At 41.8% G+C, this 25,673-nt stretch overlaps 1 protein-coding gene across 1 annotated transcript in view; it reads right to left on the bottom strand.

Annotated features, from left to right (window-relative positions):
• Window positions 1-21,987, bottom strand: part of NMBR (neuromedin B receptor) — a 61,471-nt gene extending 39,484 nt beyond the window's left edge. Inside the window, exons 1-2 of the mRNA XM_053460265.1 lie at window positions 21,841-21,987; window positions 9,840-10,327 (exon numbers count right to left, since the gene is read on the bottom strand). Of these exons, the coding sequence (XP_053316240.1) occupies window positions 9,840-10,327; window positions 21,841-21,987 (635 nt within the window). The remainder of the gene's footprint in view (window positions 1-9,839; window positions 10,328-21,840) is intronic.
• Between the last annotated feature and the right edge of the window lie 3,686 nt (window positions 21,988-25,673).

The raw sequence follows: 25,673 nt of genomic DNA, 5'->3' as shown, positions 1-25,673 counted from the left end.
TTCCTTTCATTGCCGCCGTCCAGATCGTCCCGGTCCTTCGAGAGTCCGGAGGCCTCTCCTTGGCAGGGGGAACTGTCAGGGTCCCGGGGTCCAGCGGAGTAACTCACCTGAATACCCACTCGGTCCGAACACCAGGTCCCACCTCGCGTCCTCGGTTTCCTCCTCCTCAGCCTCCACTGCTCATACGCCTTCTGTTAGACGCGCGCGCGTCTTCACTAACTTTATGTGTTCCCCGACACTGATGGCAGGGAACACACTTGCATAGCGTCACGCCCATGGGCGTGGTGTCTACTAGGGATCAATTAAAACACTGAGCACTGAGACTCTGTCAGTGCTCAGTTATTGTGCTGTGTAGACGTGCTCTCAGATGCGAATTCCTTTAACCTCTCGTGTAGCAGACCCGGCTACCATGATTATGTTAACCTCTCGTGTACCAGACCCGGCTATCGTGATTACGGTAACCTCTCGTGTACCAGACCCGGCTATCCTGATTACATTAACCTCTCGAGTACCAGACCCGGCAATGAGTGACTCAGAACTTGGCTGGAATGTTTGTATTCGCCTGATTATAAGGCGACCCCTCGAAATTTGAATATTAATTTAGAAAAAAAAAGTAAAAGCCTCAATATAAGACTACCCTATAGAGAGGAGGATCCAGGTCCCCTCTTCTGATTATGAGATATATATAAGATGAGGGGTATTTTTCAGAGCATTTGCTGACTCTCAGATGCAGAGATGCGAATTTCCATACCATGCAGGAGCCTCTACCAACTCGAACAGCAGAAGACCGAAAGCAGGGTAGCTGTTTCATTCCCCCTGCTCATCTAGAAGTTCCACAGGTAATATAGACAGCCAAAAGTTATTAAGAACTATCTTCAGCATTGATTAACTTAGATGCTAAGATATATTCCAAGCTATTAGCCAAGAAACTATAAAGGGTAATTTCAGATTTAATACGCATAGATCAGGTTGGATTTTTGCTGGGAAGATCTGGAGAAGATAATATATGCAGTAGCGTACCTTGCGGGGGGCGGGGGGCGGGTCGCACCGGGTGCCGCACATCAGGGGGGTGCCACCACGGACGCACCCCTCCAGAGACGGACAGTAATGTCCGCCGCTAGAGGAGCAGGCTCGGTTGGAGAGATCAAAGATCTCCCTCCAACCAGCTTAAAGTCAATCAACTTTGATTAAACTTTGATTAAAAATAAGTAACACAGCAAAATTGGACAGAAAAATTCAATAACAATATTAATATATATATATACATATATATATATATATATATATATCTGTTATTGCTAACAGCAATCACACTCCTATCATGCCCAGGCAACTAGTACATGCTAGAGCCTGGGCATGATAGGAGTGTGATTGCTGTTAGCAATCACACTCCTTTCATGCTAAGTCCAGTACATGCTGGAATCTGAAAGTGGTATTGCAAAATTGGATTGGACTGGTCAGAAGATTCCAAACTGATTCATGGTTAATCCACGATCTTGGGCCTTATTGCAGCATAAGTTAATTGAATGCTCTTGGTAGGATTTGTATTCACATTTTATTGATACTATATTGATAAATGGATGGATTAATCACGCTGCAGACTGAATAACAATACTATAAAAATTAACAACAGTGAATACAATATACATTAAAATAGTATACTTACTCCTTTAACTTTAAAGCTACAAATAAACAGGAGAGGTAATGGAAAAAAGGGAGTAAAATGGCAACAACAAAAAAAGATGATGTAAAAGGTAAAAAGAGAGAAAAGAAAGACCTGGAATGGAAAAGGGAGAAAAAATTGCATCAATCTTTTCACCACAAGGTTTGAAAAAAATGGAGGACTCTAGAAATACTTCTCTTGGTGTATCTGAAATTAATATGGATGAATCTGGAAGATAATCTCTCAGCCCCAGCACAGAAGTACCTCATTTTATTACACAGGAATATTTACAGCAATGCATTGAGACACAGCTGACTTTATTTAAGGAAGAACTAGTGAAACTACATATTGAATGGCAAGAGGAATTGTTCAAACTTGGTAATCGAGTTCAAACAAATAAGCAAAAAAATGAATATGTTGAATTTGAATTAAAAACTATGAAAGAAGAACTTACTCAGATGAGACATAAGATTGAGGCCCTTGAATTCAAATCGGTGGACACCGAAGACAGAATACAGCAGAAGGATTTAAAAATATGCGGTATATCAGAGAAAATAGAGCAAGACTCTTAGAAAGACTTAGCAAGACTTATTAGAAATCATTTACTTGGCTTATTTAGAAATATGGGTATTCAGGAGGCAGAGAGGGAAGATATAATAGAACGGGTACATAGGATACTAAAACCTAAAAATATTGCAGAATCTTTGCTGAGATATAATAGTTTGTTCTTCCAAGATTTATCTCTGGACATTCGTCAAAAAAGAAGGGCCTTAAAAGAAGTGACTGCGGTCCTCAGGTCCCGACATATTAGATACGCTTGGGGGTTTCCAGTCAAGTTGATTATTAGTGTTGGAAAGCAGCCATTTAGCCTGGTTACAGTAGAGAAGGCATGGGAATGGTTAAATGAAAATCTAGATGGTCAGCGTAAGAATCGAGAATATAAGGGGACTTTGTCAGTAGAGTTGATAAGTAGGAAGGGTTACGGAGAATTTTTTTTCTCTTTTTTTGTATAACAACACTTTTGGTAAATTTTGATAAATTAAAATTAAACTAGAGGTTATAAAATTCATAAGTATAGTATAAATAATATACATGGATAGGTCATAAGAAGAGTTACTACAAAACACATATATCACTTGCTGTGGTGTGGTACATATTAATGTTAGCTTAATATGAATATACCGTATTTGCTCGATTATAAGACGAGGTTTTTTTCAGAGCAAATGCTCTGAAAAATACCCCTCGTCTTATAATCGGGGTCGTCTTCTAATCAGACCTCAAATAGAGGTCTGATTAGGAGACTAAGATCCAGATCCCCCGCACCGCTGCAGGGGACCTGGATCCTCCTGTCGTCGCCCCCCCCCCCCCCACACACACACTTACCGGTGCTTCCGGAGGTGAAGTTGGCAGCGGGGGTTTGTATGCGTCCGTCGCAAATACCTTCCCCGACTGTCAGAGATCAGAGTTCCAGAGTTCCTGATCTCTGACAGCCGGGGAAGGTATTTGCGACGGACGCATACAAACCCCGCTGCCAACTCCACCTCCTTCCGGCTGCCGCGGAATGAGACGTCAACCCGCTGCCCCGGCAATACAGCAGGAAATTGGAAGCACCGGTAAGTAAGTGTGTGTGTGTGTGTGTGTGTGTGTGTGTGTAGGGCATTTCTGGAATGCCTTACACCCCTATATGCCACTCTGGCACTTAGGGGGTTAAAAGGCATATTATGGGGCAGAGTGGCATATAGGGAGGTATAAGGCATTTCAGGAGGCAGAGTGGCGTTAAGGGGGCATTTAATAGTGCACTCTGCCTCCTGAAATGCCTTATACCTCCCTATATGCCACTCTGCCCCATAATATGCCTTTTAACCCCCTAAATGCCAGAGTGGCATATAGGGGTATAAGGCATTTCTGGAGGCAGAGTGGCACATAGGGGGTCAAAAGGCATACCATGGGGCACAGTGGCATATAGAGGGTTAAAAGGCATATCATGGGCCACAGTGCCATATTGGTGTGGCAAGCCTGGGGGCAGATGTGCGTAACTGGGGGACAGGTTGGAAAATACAAGAAATAAAAACAAAAAAAAAATATTTTTCTCAATCATAGCTTTTATTAAAAAAAATAGTTTACATGAATTAACATTTACTGGTAAAACTTTTTTCCTTTAGGGTCGTCTTATATTCAGGCTTTTTCTTTTTTTCCTAAGTTAATATTCAGATTATGGGGGGTCGTCTTATAATCAGGGTCGTCTTATAATCGAGCAAATACGGTAATATACTTCTGAACACACGAATAACAAGAATTGTAATATATTCTTGAACATGAATAACATAAAAATTGCGGCATAATATCATAAAAGGAAACTGAATTGTAATATTATATAAAAAAAAAAATTTCTTTTGTATAACTTAGCACTTTGGTAAGTTTTGATAAATTCTAATTAAATTAGAGGTTATAAAATATAAAACTCATAACCACAGCACAATATAAATAATATATAGATAGATAAGTCATAAGAGTTATAACAAAACATATATCACTCATTCTGTGGTGTGGTATTTTCTTTACGATGCATATTTGGTTTATTTATTTATTTATTTTTTGTTTGTTTATTTTTTTTTCCTCTCACTATTTATTTGAAAAATGAAGAACTGATAATTTAATATTGAAAACTATAAGGTTTATAACAGAAATCCCATATTATTTGAGGTGAGACTAATCATTTACGTAAATGGCACGTAATTTAATTAATCAAGCTTAGAAAGTGATCTACGCTTAAATGTCGATGCATTCAACAACACCGAGATCATCATTAGGGGCCATGTCTGGCCTCTCCCCAGGGCATCAACATCCACCATACACTGTATGGCGGCAGATGAGCAACGATTGCTTCCTACTGCAATGGTGTCGCTGAAATGCCTCGGTTACAACCGCCACTGCGTGGCACGTACTGGGTTAATACAGACGACTATAACGACCCAGAGCGCCCGATGATGGTATTGCAGGAGTCACCGTGCAAGAGCGGAGACACAGGAACAGATGCAGAGTAACCACACTTCCTTGTGTATTGGGCCATCAGGATTGTGTGGCCGCATACCAGGACCGTGATAGCAGTGGGAGGTATGCAGTAGAGCCCTGCGCGGGACTGCTTTTTGAATCCCACTCCCGCTGTTTTGAATCCCGCTCCCGCCCGCTCCCGCAATGTGGGTGTTGCGCTCCCGCCTGCTCCCGCCACATTTGTGGCCAATCCCGCACGCTCCCACCACATTTGTGGTCAATCACGCCCACCTCCTTACCTGATTTCCCACGCAGTCCCGCAAGGCTGCCCTCGAGTTGTTCCCTCACAGCGTCTCACGTGATGTGACGTCACTTCCTGTGACTCCGCCTTGTTCATGCAGGTGTGCAGGTACCATGTCGCCCAGAGCCTTAATGAGGCTCTTCATCCCGCCCCTTTGAAGATGCAACGTGACGCAATGTGACATGACGCTCACACAGAAGAGTTCCTCGTGACAGGGAGAAGAGCATGTCAGAGGAGAGTGGTCGGCAGGGGAAGAAGCCGGCAAAAAAAGTATTTAAAAAAATACTTGAGGTGGAAGGGGACCCATATGCAAAGGGGGGGATGCCTTGGGGCAACAATTTAATAATACAAAAAGGGGGCGGCTGAGGGTTATAAGCACACAACAGGGTGGTGGGGGAATCACATCTAAATCAATACAAAAAGGGGTGGGTGGGTAAGAAATGGAAGGATCAAGAGGAGACATTCAGGGGCGGGCTGGGCCGGGGGGGCAATTGCCGGCAGACGAGCATTCAATGCAGCCGCAAAGTTAAACACTAAGTGGCTGCGAGCAGGATTGAATGCGGCCGTCATGCCAGTAGCGTACCTGGCGGGGGAAGAAGAAGAAGAAGAAGAGGAAGAGGAAGAAGAGGAAGAAGAGGAAGAGGAAGAAGAGGAAGAGGAAGAGGAAGAAGAGGAAGAGGAAGAAGAGGAAGAGGAAGAAGAGGAAGATTCAGGGAGAGTGGATTAGTAAATGTGTGAGAGTGATGGGTGTTATGCTGAATGTAAGTGTGTGAGAGTGATGGATGTTATGCTGAATGTAAGTGTGTGAGAGTGATGGGTGTTACGCTGAATGTTTGTGAATGAAGCACATGCTAGAACCTGGGCATGATAGGATTGTGATTGTTGTTATATATATGTGTGTGTGTGTGTATATATATATATATATATATATATATATATATATGTATATGTATATATATATATGTTAATATTGTTATTGATTTTTTTCGTCTAATTTTGGTGTTACTTTTAATAAAGTATTTTAAAGTTTTTTTGGGTTTTTTTTTTCGTTTTGGCCAAGTGAATGCTGAATTTTCAGTTTCAGTCCAGAATTTTCATTTCGGTGCATCCCTACTATATACTATGCCAGTCACTAAAGTGGTAAGCCTACACCACATCAATGTTTGGCTTAGTATATAGTGATAGGGGTTATGCTGCAGTATTGTCAGTATCTGGCTCAATGTATAGGCACACATTGACGGTGGTACCGCATAATCCCTAAGTATATAATGATAACAATTATGCTGTACCCCTGTCAATGTTTGCCTAACCATAGAAACTATGCAGTTTTAAAGTGTGTGTGTGGGGGGGTGCCACATACAGGATCTGCCACAGGTGCCAAATACTCTAGGTACGCCCCTGCATCATGCGGCAGTCAGACCCAACGGCCACGCCGGCCACTTTAATTTCATTAGGCGCTGGTGGAGTGACTGCCGCACGACGGCCGCTTTCAATGTCGCTCGCAGCCGCTTTGATGGTGCAATGGGCCAGTTGACTAGACTTGCCCCCCAGGCCTTAAGCTGCCAGCCCTCCCCTGGAGACATTAGATGCTGAGTGCAGTCTGGGTGCAAGGTAAGTCCTCTGTACATATTCAAGTTCATATTCTCATTCAAGCACTGAGAGGGAGACTTTAATAAAAACATACCTGAATATTTACTCTGTCAGGAAGATGCAGAGTCTATGGAGGTCCCTTCTAGAAGAATTGTTAGAAGTAATAAAAAAAATCTGTCCAGCAATAAAAGAATAGGACCTGATGGGTTTGGACTGCTTTATTATAAAACTTTTCCAGATTACTTGACACCACAAATGGTCATATCACGAGTTGAAAATGTTTGCTAAAACAGAATTAAGAGGTTTCTGCCATTCCTCATTCATCCTGACCAAGTGGGATTCATCCCTGGTCTAAAGGCAATTGACAATATCACCAAAATTCTAAATACAATCCATCTTGCAAATGCAAGGAACACCTAATTGTCAGATGGATTGGACTTTTCTAGGCATTACTTTGTGCAGATATCAGGGGTCTTGCAGTAGCAGAAGGGAAAGTAAGGATTGTAGAATATCCGCATGATATTTGCAGTAACCAACCCACATGTGGCACTCACAATTCTGCTGGACAGGTTTGGCAAAAATGGGAAACTCACAAACTTGAAAGTCAATTACACAAAATCCTGATTACAAATGTATTGGAGAGGGAAAAACAATGCTCCAACGTAATTTCTCTTTTTGCTGGTGCCACAACCATTTGAAATATCTTGGGGTAAACCTGCCTGCAAGGGTCTTTGACCTTAACTTTGCATCTCTAATCGATAGTTCTGGCACAGTGTTCTTTACCACACTTCACATCGACAGGAGCATAAACATAATCAAAATAAATTACCAAGAATATTGAAAACCCTTTAAACTCTACCAGTGCGGATCCCGAAGGAGTTTTGGGCCAGGATAAAAGGCATAATTGCACGCTACATGTGGAATAAATCCGCACCAAGATTGAAATATACTATACTATAATAAGTAATTGCATAAAGGAATCAGCAAGTTAATGGTGATGTGGTACCGCACCTGAATAGTTTTGCACAAAATCTTCCCACACACCCCAGTGCTGGAGATACGGAAAAGAACCAAATTCCTTTATACACATCTGACGAGACTGGGAAAAAAATTATACCATTCTGGTCAAAGATATTAAATATTACCACCAGGAAATTATCTAACTGCTGACCCAATGGAAGCTCTCCTACATCTCACTGCTATTGTAGTGGCAAAATATAAGAAGAGTTTGATAATTCACTTACTGAACATGACTAAGATGCTCATATCAGCAGAGTGCAATAAACAATGCAATAGAGCATCACAAAAAAGCAAGTTAGGTTGTATAGGTTGAGTATTAGTGGCAGGAAGAGTAGTATTGTGTACAGTTCTGGAGACCCCGATCTCCAGAAGGGTATTGCCATTTTGAAGAGAGTTCAGAGGTGGTGAATAGTCTGCAGGGTAAAAAGCCAGGAAAGACTAAGGGAACTGAATACTTATGGCTTGGAGGAAATAATAGAAAGAGGAGATGTGATAGAAACATTAAAACCCCTTAATGACCAATGACATACCAGGGACGTCACAGAAAGAAAATCAAGTTTAGGACTAGTGCGTGCCTGGCATGTCATAGGGTTAAACGAGCGTAGAAAGTGATCAATGATTGCTTTCTTTACCCAAAGGTGTTGCTCCAATGCCTTGATATTGAGGTGTAGTTTGACAGTGAGATATACCAGGTAAATTCATACCTGAAGTACAATGTGTGTAACAATAAGTAAATGGCAAGTGTTAAAATACCAGCCTTTGAAATACCCTGGAGTGTCTTGTTTTAAAAAATATATGGTTTGATGCGGGCAAATTTAATTGGCTGGCTTCAAAGATGTCTCTTATAGGGCATGGCGCAGGATGACCAGATTTGGAAAAATGGTTTTGAAATGGCAATACGCTACTTGTATTTGAGTCAGGAAAAATGGGAAGACTAGGTCAAATGGTTCTTATCTACCATCAAATTCTATGTTTCTATCAAACTCACCCTGCCTGCAAAATTAAGTAGCAGATTATGCCAATGGTCTAGGTCATTCAGTGCATGCGTCAATAAAGGTGTGATTATACTTCGTAATTCAAAATGTATTTATATAAATTGTTTATATAATATAGTAGAAATATGGTAATAAGGTTGATATGAGACTGTCCTTCTCAATTTCAGAAAATAAGTTTAATTTAAGAGAAAATTAATACCCCCTAGACTCCCTGGTGTCCAGTGGGACAGCCGGTGGACAACCTCCCCTGCTGCCCAGCACTTTAGCCGTCATATGCTCCGTCATAGAAGGCGGAAGTGCCGGGCAGCAGCAGAGGTAGTCTACGCGCATCACGCAGACATCCACTGGGTTACCCCACTAGATACCAGTGAGTCTGGAGTACAGGGGCAAGTCTGAGAATGCATTGGTCAGTCTAGGGGGTTATTAGAGTGGTATATTAGAGGTCAGAGTGGCAAGCCTGGGGCAGATGTGCATAACTGGAGTCAAATGTGCATAAATGGGGTCAGGTTGGCAAATGAAAGGAAATAAAAACAAGATTATCTTGTGATAATGTTACCATTTCACTTGCTGACACAATGAAATGGTAACATTATCACAAGATCCCACTGTGTGTTTAGTATTTCTGTGTAACATCTACAGTGATAAACAATGGCCATATGAATGTATTATTTTTAGGCTTAACATAAACTCATATATTTGGGTGCAATTATATGCAAAGAATTTACATTGTACATAATTCTAATGTTATTCATTAGGTTGGTGTTAGCAGTATTTAAGAAACAAAGACTTAATAATAAAACAACAAACAAAAAAAAGAAGGGTAAATTCTTGTGCATGCAAACTACATATAAAATCCAACCCCACACACAGAATTATACTTCTGGTATTAGATTTTTTAAAATCTGTGAATATTGGGGAACACTTTACTATCAAAGCAAGCGGACTGCTTGCCAGTATTACTAGGCGTGAAATAAAAATATTTGTTATGTATACCCAGTGTTGAGATTTGTGGACATGATTCTGCTATACAGTACAGACTCAATCCAACATCAAACACTTCCAAGGCACTAGATGGGAACGGTCTGTAATAATAACTTAATGCTCAAAATGGATGGACCTGTTTATCAATTTACTGGGCACACAAACAATTTTAATGAGAACATAATGGCTTCTAGAACAATGGTTAAAATAACACTTGTATGAATACTTAGTCAAACATTTACAATAGGGATTGCTATTAGTATTATATAATGCTTAAGAAAGTAGATGCCACTTTTACCTGTCAGCGCTGAGTGCAGTCAGTGTGAAGACCGACACTCCTACAGAGGTGAGTTGAATGGCTGGAATGAGCTTGCAGCACACTTCCCCGAGCATCCACTCCTCAAAGAAGAAGCGGAAGGCGTCCACAGGCACACAGGTGGCCAACAGTAACAGGTCCCCGACTGCCAAGCTGGAAATAAAAATGTTTGGCACACTTCTCATTGCACTGTTGGTAATAAAAATCTTCACCAGAGTAATGTTGCCCAGAAGCCCAACCATAATAATTATCAGGTACAAAGAAGGAATAACGCAGCGAATAATATAAGCTGCCATTTGACGGTCATTGGATACACCAGCCTCTGGTAACACGCTTGATTTTAGATTACTTCCATTAAGCTGTATCAGGGTACTATTTGACGATATCTGTCCGGTAATCATCCTCTTCACCAGTGATCGTGCATCAGAGGAATCAACTCGTCTTAGAAACTCCGACGCGTATACTGCATCCTTAACGAACACCAACAGAGAAGGGTGGTTCTTATGAAATCTCCTTCTTCAGCTCTTCGGCACTGCAAATGTCATTCACTGTACGGCCCTAAATTTTGTTATAATAATATTGCCCTGGCATTTAAGGTAACGAATCCTTGCTCTTCAGTCAGTCAACAGCGGCAATTAAAACTCAACAATGCAAAACCTACATACCACGTCTCGCGTGTAATAAGAACAAACCCTGGATAACTTCTTAATGCAGATTATGTACTATTACCTTTGAAATATATTTATGAACTATAGGTTGTTCAGTCTAAATAGCAAATTAAGCTTTTATGCGGCTCTTTCCTCCACTGAGTGGTTTTATACTGTCTCGGCTATCCTCCAAGAGGGGAGGTGCTTTTTCCCGCCGTTCATGCATATCAAACAGTTTGTATGAGGCGCTCATCGCAAATACTCAATCACTCCCGAGTCCCTGCTTCTTGTGATTTAATTTTTATCAGTAAATGTTTCCCTGCAGACTATATGCCCATATTCAAGTGCTAGTATCTGGCTAGACTTCACCTAAAACCGAGATGAGTCACTTAACTCTTGTTTTGGTACTTCTCTTCGTGGATATCTAACACAGCAAGGAGCTGTCCACCTCTTAATGCAGAAACTCTTTAATGTGGGGGCGCTGACAAATTAAACACTATGTACCAACTTTATGCACCTAAATTCATTAAATGTTCCATATATATTAACTTGGAATACGAACAGCAAAACGAGTTTATTAGCAGCTTAGTGGTTACTGTAAATATTTGTTAAAAAAAATACGTAAAAAAAATTGTCATAAATTTAAAGAGAAAATGTTAATTAAAACCATAACTATGCAGATACCATCTCATAACCTGCAAAATCTGAGTTAAAGTATGTATGTTTTATTCTATGCTCACACTCACCTGAAAATGTGATGTTTTTACTATTTTTGTTAGATTATCAGTAATGACAATAGTCATGTTCAACAGTCATCTGATTTATATAACGGCTAAGATTATTTTTTTGACTAATAAAAATATGATGCGTTTTTGACAGTGTCACTTTATATGAAAACTATATTATACAGTCATACCGATCAGCTGAAATATATATCTGCCCAACTCATTGTCTCTGTGGCAACATTCATATTTCTTTCTTCGCACATTTTCTTTAACTCTACACATATATTTGTGTATATGCACGCACAGAAACAACCGTATAGCATAGCCACGTTCTCTGTAAATATTCCTTTAGATCTCCTTTAGTTTGTGGTTAGCATGTTGTACCATTCAGTTAAGACTGAAAAATAAACCGAAAGCCTACAGTCTTCATCATTTGATGATTTTCACTAAAACCACATTACAGCCAGTGGTGTACATTCATTTTTTTTCTTGTGCACCAGTGAGAGAGCACTGATTGACGCGCAGGAGTCTCTTCCGCGAGGCCTCTGTCTCAGCCGCTGTGCCGGCGCCTCATGAAGGGAGGTAGGGGAAGAGAGGGAAGATAGTGACTAGGGGAAAGAAGAGGTAGATAGTAAGAAGGGGGAAGACGGGGTAGATAGTGAGAAGGGAAAGATGAGGGTAGATAGTGAGAAGTGGGAGGGGTAGTGAGAAAAGGGGGATAGATGTTTTGGGTCAGGGGTGGCTCACACTGGGTGGTTTGGGGACAAAGTTGACTCAGGCTGGAATGTTTATATACTGTATATTGGCAGCAGGGTCTAATATTAAAATATATTGGCAGCGAGCAGGGTCTAATATTAATAAATAATCTAGCAGCAGTGTCTAATATTTATATATATTGGCAGCCGGGTCTAATATTAAAGAATGAAAAATAGTTCAGCTGTTCTCATTTTAAAATCATGTTGCGATCATGGTCTTTATTTCAAACAGATATTAAAAAAACTACATATTATGTAGTTAAAGATGCATGTCTAACACAGATATATATATATATATATATATATATATATATATATATATATATATATATAGTGTATATGTATTGTTTTATAATTGCCCCCCCTACTTTGGTCCCTGTCCCCTCATGTGCCCCCTCCATGAAAGTTGGAGACGCCACTGATTACAGCTCATGTACTAGCATGCTACGTGATCCTGATACTTTACCTCAAGGTTTTGTTTTACAAAAGCGTCTTCATACCATCAGGCCTGGTTCAATAAGTGATATGATGGTATCAAAGTATTTGGATTGACCCATTTCTGACAATTACTTCCAGAACTGCTAGAGACAATGTCATTACATGTGAATTTGAGCGACTTCGATTTGCGCTTAAATTAGATTTTGTGGAGTGGTTGTGCTGTGGGGGCTAGGGATGGTATTTATCAACAGCGAGCAGATGTGTAAAATACCATATTTGCTCGATTTGCAACACTGCAGGGGACCTGGATCTTCCTCTCTGGCTGCAACCTCCACTTCTGCTGGGGCTTCCGTGATATCACATGACCTTCTGGTGCTCATTCATAGAAGCTCCAGGGGAAGTGCCGGCAGCAGCAAATTAGGTCCTCCACTACACACCAAGGAATCTGGAGCATGGGAAGAAGTCTAAAGAAGCACTGGTAAGTCGGGGGAGGGTAAGAGTGGCGTATGAGGGGGCTTTAAAGGGCTTTCTGGAGGCAGAGTAGCATATAGAGGTTAAAAAGAATATCAGGGAGGCAGAGTGTCATGTAGGGGGTTAAAAGCAATATCAGGGAGGCAGAGTGGCATATAGAAGGTTAAGAGGAATATCAGGGAGGCAGAGTGGCATATAGGGGGTTAAAAGGATTGCCACGGAGGCAGACTGATATATAGGGGGTTAAAAGGATTGTCAGGGAGGCAGAGTGGCATATAGGGGGGTATAAGGCATTTCTGGGGGGGTAGAGTGGCATATAGGAGGGTTAAAAGGCATATCTGGGAGGCAGAGTGCCATTTAGGGGGGTATAAGGCATATCTGAGGGCAGGTTGGCAAATAAAAGGAAATACAAAAAATGCATTTTTCTCGATCATAGTTTTTATGAAATATGAAAAAATAGTTTACATGTGAATTAATATTTACTAGTAAAACTTTTTTTCTTATAGGGTAGTCTTATAGTCAGGCTTTTTTTCCTAAATTAATATTCAAATTTTGTGGGGTCGTCTCAGGGCCGGCCCAAGACATAATGCCGCCTGGGACGAAGTTTAAAATGCCACCCCCCCATTATCTACCCTTCCTCTGCCGCTCCCCCCCATTATCTACCCTTCCCCTCCCTCCCTATTATCTACCCTTCCCCTCCCTCCCTATTATCTACCCTTCCCCTCCCTATTATCTACCCTTACCCCCCCCTTTGTATTACCTTTCAGCTGTCCTTTTACAAAGTAAAAGAAGACAATTGTATTTGAAAGCAGAATGGACCATTGTCTGCATGTGTTTCTGTCTGCACATGTATAAAATACATTTAGCAAGTTTTCCAGACACAAGTCACACATACACTATGGTTCTTTTTTGTTATTTACAGACCCTTGAAACCAAAATAAAATAGACGGTAAAAATAAAGATGCAATTTAAAATGTTAGGAAGCTGCACATGTCCACAGGTAACGCAGTAACAACAAGTAACTCAGCAGTAAACACTTTCTCAGCTAGCCGTGTAAACCAACAGTTAGTACAAAATTGAACAGCTTTTTAAATATAAGCGAGGCAGTGCCACCTAGCGACAGTTACTGCAATAACGTTTGAGAAACGGGGTACTGAAGGTGAAGACAAGACTGCTAATAGTTTGCAGAGATCTGCAATTACCTCTCTTGAGTTATCCTGTTCATAGACATACTTATTTTGGATCACTCCCCTGGCTAACATGGAAATGATATGATGGAAAGTAACCAGGAAAAGAAAAATATGTTAAGTATGGATTACATTTTCTGTTTTCCGTTGAGCAAAGGCTCAATGCTGGCTTTTAAATCAGCTTCCCGTTAAGCAACCCCCCTTTAAGCCACACTCCCTTTGCAAAATCATACTGATGTTTAGATGTGGGCAAGCAGAGTGGTGATACAGCAGAGGTGGTTTGAGCAGCTGGCAGTGAACATGGCCAGGTACCTGCTAGAAATGGGTACTCCGGTGAAGAAAGCGTTGAGGGTTTTGATAGCCCCAGATGAAGTGAAAAACTGCTCTGTTGATGGCTCAGTGTATGGTGACCAGCAAGGGCCAGGCCTGAACCCATCACAGAAAGGATGTCGCTGCGCTGCACCAGCACTTTCCCTTCGATGGTAAGGTGTCTGAGGCTCCACAGTCCAAATTTCTGCTTTACTTTAGCGAGTCTCTCCTCCCAGCTTTTCAGGGCCATGACATCTCTGCCGAACCAGACTCCCAGGATCTTTAGGAAGTCTGTTCTGATGGCGAACGGGAGCGGGTCGGAAGTCAGATCCCATTGCCTGGACAGCAAGAAATAGAGAACACTTCTGGAGACATCCATCTTTTAATGCTTCACAAAAATGTGCCAGGAAGATAAGGTAGCAACTCTTGGTATACTTTCTAGTTTTAGGTGACCAGATTTTAAACATGAAATCCGGGGATATCTTTTTTTTTTACACTGTGTACACAATTATTAGGCAAATGAGTATTTTGACCATATCGTCATTGTTATGTTACTTATTTCCAACTCCAAGCTATATAAACTTGAATACTTATTGGATTCAAGCATATCAGGTGATGTGTATTTGTGTAATGAGGGGGGGTGTGGCCTAAGGAAATGAACACTCTATGTCAAGGTGTGCATAATTATTATTAGGCAGCTTCCTTTTCTCAGGCAAAATGAGCAGAAAAAGAGATTCAGCTGACTCTGAAAGATCAAAAATTGTAAAAAAAAAAAAAAAGTATTTTAGAGGGATGTAGCACTCTTGAAATTGCTAAGATATTGGGGCTAGATCACAGAACCATCAAACGTTTTGTTGCAAATAGTCAACAGGGCCCCAAGAAACGTGTTGAAAATAAAAGACGTAAATTAACTGCCATTTGAGAAGAATCAAACATGAAGCTACCAGGAACCCATTGTCCTCCAGTGCTGTCATATTCCAGAACTGCAACCTACCTGGAGTGTCCAGAGGTACAAGGTGTTCAGTGCTCAGAGATATGGCCATGGTACAGAAGGCTGAAACCTGACCATCGCTGAACAATACACATAAGTTGAAACGTCAAGACAGGACCAAGAACTTATCTGAAGACAGATTTTTCAAATGTGCTATGGACTGATGAGATGAGAGTGACTCTTGACGGTGCAGATGGATGGGCCCATGGCTAGATCAGTAACGGGCACAGAGCTCCACTTAGACTCAGACGCCAGCAAGGTGGAGGAGTGGTACTGGTATGGGCTGGTATTATCAAAGATGAGCAAGTTGGACCTTTTCAGGTTGAAGATGGACTCAAACTCAACTCGCAAACCTACTGCCAGTTTTTAGAAGACACTTTCTTCAAGCAGTGGTACAGGGAAAAAAGTCCATGACCTTTATGCAGGACAATGCTTTATCGCATGAATAGAAGTCTTCACTGGGTGGCTAGCCAGTAAAGGCCTTAAAGATGAAAAATAACGACAAGGGCTCCTTCCTCACCTGACCTAAAATTAGCGCTGTATCTTTCCAAAAATCTTGACATGAAAAAAGTTAAAATAAAAGCATTTCAAATACCGAAGGGGTGTCTAATTTAAAAAAAATTATGGTTTGATGGGGTAAATTGGAGTGGCCGGGTTCAAAGATAGGGCATAGGCACAGACTGACTAAAATGAAAAAAGCGCACTTCCCAAATGTGGTCTTTTAGCCCCCAAACACCAGACAAACCCATCACTGGTATCCCTGTAATCAAAAGATGTTGCTGAACACATATTGGGGTGTTGTCTGACAGTGACATATACCAGGAGCTGTAAATTCACACCTGAAGTACAATTTGTATGGTAAAAAATACAAAAAAATTACTACCACAAATTTTGACAAAGGCTGGTGGTAAAATCAGTGCATGGAAAAGGTTAAAATACCACCATTTGAAATACCCTGGGGTGTCTAGTTTTAAAAAAAATATTTCATGGGGTAAATTGAATTAGCCGGCTTTAATGATGGCCGACTTAGGACATGGAGGTAGTAGGATAAGATGTTAAAGTTCCAAGTTAAAAAAAAAAAAATTGCACTTCCTAAATGTCATATTTTACCTTGAACACATATTGGGGTGTTGTTTGATAGTGACATACAGGAGCTGTAAATCCATACCTGAAGTGCATTTTTTTTGTGTTAAAAAAAACCACAAAATAAATTACTACCACAAAGTTTGACAAAGGGTGGTAGTAGAATTAGTGCATGGAAAGGGTTAAAATAGCACATGTGGCAGAACGACCAGATTTGGAAGAAAAATGGTGATGCAAATACCTTGTTTCACCTAAGTTGATGGCAAATACTAGACCGCCAAAGAGAAGGGTTGTGTCAGGCACCCGGTCCCACCTCTGTGCCGCACAGGGGGTCCCTACTTTTGTAACCGTCCCCACATCCTCCGGGTTCCGACGGGGGATGGGGGTCGACGCCACCGCATCCTAGGCCTTGCGTACCTCGCGTAGCGTGGTGCAATTACCTTTGTGGTGGGGCCGGCAGGGGGGCGTGTTCGGGCATCCACTAAGCGTTCTCCATTGGTGGGGACTGGGGAGGTCTGCCACATGTGCAATTTTGGGTAGCTCCTGGTATATGTCACTGTCACACAACAACCCAATATGTGTTCAGTAGCATCTCCCGAGTACAGTGATATGCCCCATTCATGGCTTTTTGGGGGCAAAAGGGCTGCAGTTGGGCCATGTGCATTTTTCAATGTTGAACTTTGACATTTGGAGATCCATTGCCCATGCCCTATTTAGTACATCTTTGAGCCTGGTCAATTCAGTGTGCCCTATAAAACCATATGTTTTTGAAAAATAGACACTCCAGGGTATTTTAAATGCTGGTATTTTAACACTTTGCATGCACAAATTTTACCACCAGCCTCTGTCAAAGTTTGCAGTAGTATTTTTTTGTGTGTATTTTTCCCACACACGTTGTACTTTGGGTATGAACTTACACTGTAACACCCAATATGTGTTCAGCAATAAGCATGGGTTTGTAGGGTTGCTTGGGGGCTAAAAGGCCACATTTGGGACGTGCGCATTTTTCAAATTGGAAATTAGACATGTAGTCATCCTTCCCCCTGTGTTTATTCGGACATTGTTGAACCCGGCCAATGCAATTTACTGCATCAAATCAGACATTTTTTAAAAAGTAGACACCCCACGGGCATTTAACATGCCAATATGTTAACACTTTCCATGCAAGAATTGTTTTAAGATAAAGTGCTAATTTTAAGACTTGCTCATCCAATTTATTTTTTATATATATATATTTCCTTTTTTGGCCTTTTTGGGGGGGAACTGGAAGGTTCCCCTGATGTTGACATCAGTGGAAAATAATTTTTACATGTTACCATTTTTTTTTTTTTATTAATGGAAACTATGTTAAAGGATAGGATTGTTGAACATCTAAAGTCACATGGGTTTCAAGATTTCAAGATCAAAAACATGGGTTTACCTCAGGAAGATCATGCCAAACTAATCTTATTGATTTGTTTGATTGGGTGACTAAAAGTAATTGCTCAAGCTGGTGCAGTAGATATTGCGTATCTGGAATTCAGAAAGGCTTTTGACACTATCCCACATGGAAGACTTATCAATCAGTATTGTTGAATAGATAGGCAATGGCTGAGTGACAGCAAGATCTTGCTACCAAAAGTGTACCTCTGGGATCTGTACTCGGACCCATTCTCTTTAATATTTTCATTACCAATATTGCAGAAGGTCTTGATGGTAAGGTATGTCTTTGTGCTAATGACACAATTTGCAACAGGGTTGATGTTCCTGGAGGGATAAGCCAAATGGTAATTGATTTAGGTAAACTGGAAAAATGGTCAGAGCTGTGGCAACTGGCATTTAATGTGGATAAATGCAAAGTAATGCATCTAGGGCATAAAAAACCAAGGACAGAGTATATAATATTTGATACTGTCCTAACCTCAACATGTGAGGAAAGGGATTTAGGGGTGATTAAAAGGTAGGCAGAAAATGCAATAGAGCAGCAGGAAATCCTAACAGAATGCTTGGTTGTATAGGGCGAGATATTAGCAGTAGAAAGAGGGAAGGGCTTATGCCGTTGAAAAGAGCACTGGTGACACCTTACTTGGAGTATTGCGTACAGTACTGGAGACCGTATCTCCAAAAGGATATAGTGTTCCTTTAGCACCTGAGAAGACCAAGGGCCTGTGCACAGTGTTGAGTTTTTTGGGCATATACATTTTCTGTGAAGATAACGTAGAGCCTTTTTGAAGTCCAAAGTTGTTGGGTTTTTTTTTTGGTGGGTAGTTTTAAGCACTTGTCTAAGGTCACCCTTTGGCAGCTTCAGTTGTTGGTGGGGCAGTTGTATTTTGTATGTTGGGTTTTTCCTATGGGCTGGATTTTTTTTTAAAGAGGCTGTCCCTGTCCATGGCATGGTGAGAGCCCTGCCACATTTTATTAATTTGACCAAAAGTTTGAAGGAGGACTTATGGGTTTGGGATTTGTTCCCATTGGTGAATGGGGACATTGATCTCTGGACTGATGTATCTGGATCAGTGAGCTTTTGGGTTTACTATGGGGGGCTTTGGTGTGCGGGTCAGTAGCCTTCATGGTGGAAGGACCAGAGGCTTACCAGGAACCTGACCTGGAGTTGTGACAAGTGGGAGTGCAGTGTCCCAGGTGGATGTGGTAGCAGGGCGAGCAGGAGCAGAGAAGCTCTTGAGAAGGTCACTGGTCCCGGCTACCTGAGACTTTTACAGGTAGATGCGGTATGACCTAGTTTAGGTGCATCAGTTGCTAGCCCGGACATCCGATGGAAGCTCTGGCTTTCTTGTTTAAGTCCAAGGGTGAGCTGGATTTAACAAAAGGTTTTATGGTTATACAAGGGTTGGGGGGTTTCAGAAGGGTTCCCAGATGCTTGATTCACGCATGCCGGTGTCTTACAAGCTTATAGTTGATTTGGTTGAAATACTTAGGTGAGCATGTGTCTTTGGAACAATTTTTGGGGGCTTTCAATGTTGGGATATTGGTAAGCCCTAAATATGAAAGTTCACAGTGGCTTGCAGTTTGAGGATTTGGGGCTAGACAGGGACGTGGTGAGGGTGATGCAGTCTAATATGGATCAGACTGTTAGGGTTCGTTTTGCGGTCCTGCAAGACTTGCCTGGGATCCCGGTGTGCCCAACTAGTCCAGTCCAGGAAGTCAGGTCACGCTTGGGTGGATCTCTTGTGGTTCACAGGGACATAGTAACATTGTAATTTAGGTCCATCAAGTTCAACCTTCTACCTATCCTTCCTGCTTTTGATTCAAAAAAGGCAAAAAACACAATTAAGCTATTTTAAAATTTAGGGGGAAAATATCCAGACCCTTTTTTAAGGCATCCATTTGATAAGTTCTCTCTCTTGGCAGTGAATCCCATAGCTTTATTGCCCTCAATGTAAAGAATCCCTTCCTTTGTTGTCTATGAAATCTTTGCTCTTCTAGTCTTAGAGGACGACCTGATTCTTTGTACATTTCTGTTACTGAATAGGTCACTGGAGAGCTCTTTATGGCCCTGCACAAAATTATACAATGTTATAATATCCCCTCTAAGATGTGTTTTTCTAGCATATATAGATGCACCCTTTTTAGTCTCTTTTCATAACTATGATCTTCCCCTTAGTGGCAGAACTACCGGGGTCGCGACTGCGACCGGGCCCTGGAGTTCCTGCCAGTCAGGGGGGCCCAAGGGGTGCCGAGCGGTTGCTGAAAACGACCGCTCGGCAACTCTTGGGCCCCCCTGACTGACAGAAATCCAGGATGCCTCCGCTCCCCGCCGCTGCTGCTGCCGCAGCCGCCTGCCTCAGCGCTGCCCAGAGTGCAGTGTTGGGAGCGTGAGGCGTTTGTCTCGGGTGCCGGCGCTTCACGCTGAACGCTGGCATATGACGTCATATGCCGGCGCTCAGCAGTGAAGCGCTGGCACCCGAGACAAACGCCTCACGCTCCCAACACAGGAGTTGAGGGTAAGTGACCTACAAAGGCGGGGTAGGGAGGGAGTGGGTAGATCGTGAGAAGGGGGGGTAGGGAGGGAAGTGGGTAGATCGTGAGAAGGGGGGGTAGGGAGGGAGTGAGTGGGTAGATCGTGAGAAGGGGGGTAGGGAGGGAGTGGGTAGATCGTGAGAAAGGGGGGGTAGGGAGGGAGTGGGTAGATCGTGAGAAGGGGGGGTAGGGAGGGAGAGGGTAGATCGTGAGAAAGGGATAGATGGGTTGGGGGTGGGGGGGCCCCTTAACAGATTCTCGCACCAGGGCCCTGAGGTTTCTAGTTACGCCCCTGCTTCCCCTTATTAATTTTGTGGCTCTCTTTTGTACCTTTCCTAGTTCCATGTCCTTTTTAGGGACTGGTGCCCAGAATTGCATTGCATATTTAAGGTGAGGACTTAACAAGAGGCAAGATTATAGCCTCCTCCCATGAATCAGTGGCTTGTTTTATACCTGGCAATATCCTGTTGGCCTTTGCAGCTGCTGACTGGCATTGCACATGATTGCTAAGTTGTCTACAATTAAGAAATGTATAACTTTATATTTGTCTGTATTGAACTACATTTGCATGGTGGTTTGTTCCTGTGGTTATTTACCTTTGCTTCATTTACAGATCCGGGCAAGATACTCATGTGGATCCTGGCACACTCCTTTATCTATTGAGCAGCGATACAATGGACCCAAGCAGCATGTACAGGTATCTGATCACAGTTGTCTGTGAACCTTCGCCAGTTGGAAAAGACAGCAGGTAACTGTGGTGTTTAACCAAATATAAAAATATATCTCACAAAGGTCCGTCTACTTTAACAGATATTTAATAAGAGACAAAAACACAGTAACATACAATAAATGAGTGACAGCCCAACATAGAATGCAACACTTTCCAAGACTAACCTGCAACGTAAAGGTCCAACATAACCCAGCACACCACCGATTAACCCATCCATGCAGGTTGGTGGGCAGAGAGAAACTGAACTGAGAGAAGATTTTTCATTCAACAGGCATATTGAATCACTGTAGGTGTGCCCTCATTAACATATCAAAAGACATGTAATACAGGAAGAGTTCAACTGGCTAAAACATTGACAACAATACTTATGTCACCACAGTGACGAGCACCAGGAGGCACACCAGTGACAGTTGGCTGGAGGCACGGCGCCATATTTAAAAATCTGGAACTACTCTGCACAGGCACCCTGATGCAATCTAGCTATTTCATTTTCGGAGTTATAGTTCATGTTTACTGTTATTGACCCTTTGCTTGCCTGACTTCTCTTCTACCTAGTGATTCTGATTCTGTATTGCTCTACCTGTGTACCATAGCTTGCTTTTTTGACTACCTGCGTGGTGTACCAACCTCTGACTTGTATGGTCACCCATTTAGCTGTGTCTGACCATTTATTCTGCATTATACTGTCACCTTTCGCCGGCGAATCTGTCCAGGGGGTCCCGCTGCTGCCGTGCCTCCGTCCCGCGTCCCGCTCCCTCGGCTGGGGGCATCCTCCATCAGGTCATCCAGCGCTGCTCTCCGCCGGGGATCACCCTCTTCGCCGTCCTCGGCCGTCATGGCGTCGGTCTCTCCTGCCGGGGCTCTGCGGCGGGGGTCCTGGAGGAGTTCTTCGCTCGTCCTCGATGAGCTGGAAGTGTGCACATGTGCACACTGTCATGGCGGCCAGGATTCCCATACCCGGCAACAGCATACATCACGCTAGGGGGCGGGCCCTCTCGCTATTTATTTAATTGGTTGATTATTTGCTGCAGCTGTTTGGCACCAAATTTAAACGCCCTGCTCACTCTAATCTGAGCCCTTGTGTGGTACATTCGTTATCACTGTCTCAGTGTGCTATATATCTGATATTCTGGTTTTATGACTCCTGCTTTGTTCCTGACTACTCTCTGATCACCGCCTGGATTGACTTCGGATTGCTTTTTGAACTTTGCCTGTTTTGCTGCCTGCCTTGACCTTGGACTGTGACCTGTTTTTGCTATTTGAACTGTTCCGCTGCTGTCCCACTATTCCTCCTACAACTACTTGTCCGGATAGCTCACCACTCTGCATATGGGACCCGTCTCTTGTCGGATTGTTACATATACCTGGCATCCTGTGTCACTCATCTGTGGCTCCAACTTGCAGTTTACCTATACAGGTAACAGGATCCTACACTCATTAACAAACTTTACCTGTCTACACCTGAGCCTACATTCCTCATCGTTGGAATTATCTAAAATCCTTGTCTCAACTCCTTGCTAGGTGATTAAGGGCTGAAGAACGTCTTTGCTGAGTCCTCATTCAGCAACAGCGGACAGCGGTTCGCTCCCACAGGCAGCTTGGTTTTGATCTGATTATAGTGGTGATAAGGTATGAAATGGGAAAGAGTGCCAAGGGAGCTATCTCACCGTGCCTTGGTACATGAGTGGAGGATCAACATGATATCTTGCCCAAACCCACCGTATAAATGAAGCAACATACTTGGACCCAACATACTTCAAAGCATACAGGGCCTAATGTATAACCTTAACCTATTGGATTTCCACTGCCCAATGCACCTAATAACATCCGGATGCAGCCCCACCTCCATAGTAGCACGTATCCAAAAGGAATGGCTCCGAAACTGGTAAACCCAGGGAGTGCCAGCATACCTGTGAACTAGTATCTGGACAAGGGAGAACCATCTTCTCTGCAGGAGGATTTAGACAGATTTTACATTGACTTCATCAAATTGCCTTCTTTTCAAATTCTGAAATAAATATGAATTTAAAAAAAAACCTGTTTTAACGCAGTCTTACAAACCCAGGAACTGCTGCAGTTTTAACCTAAGATAATTGTAGTTAAACAAAAAAAGCTTAGACAGTAAAACGCAGTAAAGACTTGCTAAAGGCACATGCTGTAACTATGGATACAGTAGGTAATAAATTAAGTTACAACTGCCTTCCTTGTTTTAAATGCAATTTGTACTACTAAACATATCTAAAGTAGATTTCTATTTGAGCTTTCTATTGTCACTAAAATAAACACCAAATATCAAGTAATATTCAGAATTATGTATAATTATGTTTAAAATGTATAATAATAATATTAATAATTCAATAATAATTAAATACTTAGGCCAACTGAAGCCCATGAAACAATTATTTACTTAATTAAAACATCTGTGACGTGGATTTTGCCTTTCGGGTCAAGATGGATTTGTTTGGACAATATAGGATAAAGTCTTCTTCTGGATCAACAAATATGGTTCCTTCAAACCTGAGTAACTAGGCAACATAAGGTCTCACAAGAGGACAGTTTATATAGCTCTATTTAAGCCTATAAAATACTATAAAGCATGCTATAAAGCAATAAAGATGGAACTGCTTTTTACCCAGATCAGTTTTTTCCTACCTGATTAAGGTTCAATTAGTAAGGGTCACACATTATTATGAATTACATATCCTACATCCCTTAGGGGTTACTGTAAACTGTGTAGATTGAACAACAATATTGCTAAAATATTTAGGGGTTACATATGAAAGCAAAAAATTAAACATTGCATGTTGTTTTACCATAGCAACCAATGAAATATCCCTGCCAGTCTGACCAATCCATAGGTTTCCAAGGTAATAAGAGTGCTTTCTTATGTAGGAAAAAACAACTAATTATAGGAGAGAATAAAGAGAGTATATGATCTTTTCATTTCACTAAAAAAAAAAAGACGATGAGCATAGACTTTTTTTTTTTATTGATTCTTCCTCTGTAAAGGCTACTAAAACATGTCTCAATAGATAAATTAATAGCTATATTTTAGAGCTAGGATGCAGTGAACATTGACCCTCAATTAAACCTTCTGACAAGCACAGGAAATGTGCACATAGAGAGCATAATGAAAGTAGAAAAATGTCTAAGTACAATGATGTGTGTCCCCCCCCCATTTACTTTTTTCTATTTCGTAATCAATACAATATGGTACAGGATGTTACAGTCAGTACTATTATATTGGAGTTTCTAAATATTGCTGTTTCCTATTGTTCACATAGGTTCTAGCTTTAAAATTGTTCTACATGCACCCATACAAAAACCAAAATTATTATTTAATATACTTTGTGAATTTATCATCTTTCATGTCCCTCCTACCAAGGATTCTGTATAATTCATTGACTAACTATCTCTGCCTCAAAAACCTTTTAGCCTTTGCAGAGAGAAAGTATGCAGTTTTCAAAAAGAGAGTACACAGAACACATGGCAGTCAAGAGTGAGGAAACAGAGCTACCATCTTTGAAGACCAACAAGTATGAATAGCTTGTACACTTAGAAGAAAAAAAAAGAGTTCAAAACAAGCCCTTCTAATATAAAATATATTTCTTTATTATACAAAGATATTAAAAACACATACAGCACTCAAATATTGCACAAAAAAGTCTCCTAGAGACTGATCCGAGCATGTGAAGGTGCTAAAATTGCATGTATAAAGTGGCCTGTATGCCTTATGGCAGTGATATCAATCAAACTAGGGTGTTGTTGCATCAATTACTCACTATGGAGTGCACAAAAACAACACCATGACGTGTATCGATTACCACATATTATTCTATTGCAAATAGCATATATGCATAGATAATCCGATCATAGCTAATAAATATTACCATAAAGTGCTACAGTGCTTACCCATTTTGTAAATGTAACAAATGCTTTTCTCAAGGCGCCGCTACTATTCCTACATTGTGTGGGTTTATTTATATTCCTCCCACAGGAAGTTACTGTCAGGAAACTGGGTCCATACGGACGACTGTAATGACCCAGCGCGCCCGAAGATGGAGTTCAGGAGTTCAGTATGCAGTAGCGGAGTCTCAGGACAGGGCCTGGTGCGGGACAAACGGCACTCACCCAGGTGTTGAGCATCTAGGGTTGTGCAGCCAGATACCAGCACCCTAATATAGCAGCGGATATAGACCAAAATGAAGGTAAATCCTGCAGGCACCCTGGAACAGGCATGAGACATAGCACAAGACTCATGTGCGGGATGCTGCAGGCTGGGAGTGTGGAAGCTAAGCAGAGAATATGGCTGAAACATAACAAGCAAGGGATAGGGAGACCAGGCAAGAACATAAGAGACAGACAAACATGAATACAGGAACTAGCCTAGAACTATATGATAACAATTGGAGATTCCGTCACATCATATGGCCATAGTATGCTTAGCCCACCACTACGCCAAAGTACTCCAATGACGGTGGGTCCTAACACTAATCCCTGCTGACAATGGTACGAAACAAACC

Source organism: Spea bombifrons, chromosome 3 (assembly GCF_027358695.1).
Source record: "Spea bombifrons isolate aSpeBom1 chromosome 3, aSpeBom1.2.pri, whole genome shotgun sequence".
Classification (NCBI taxonomy): Eukaryota; Metazoa; Chordata; class Amphibia; order Anura; family Pelobatidae; genus Spea; species Spea bombifrons.
The sequence above is the reverse complement of the archived record's forward strand: the minus strand, read 5'-3'. Positions and strand labels throughout refer to the sequence as shown.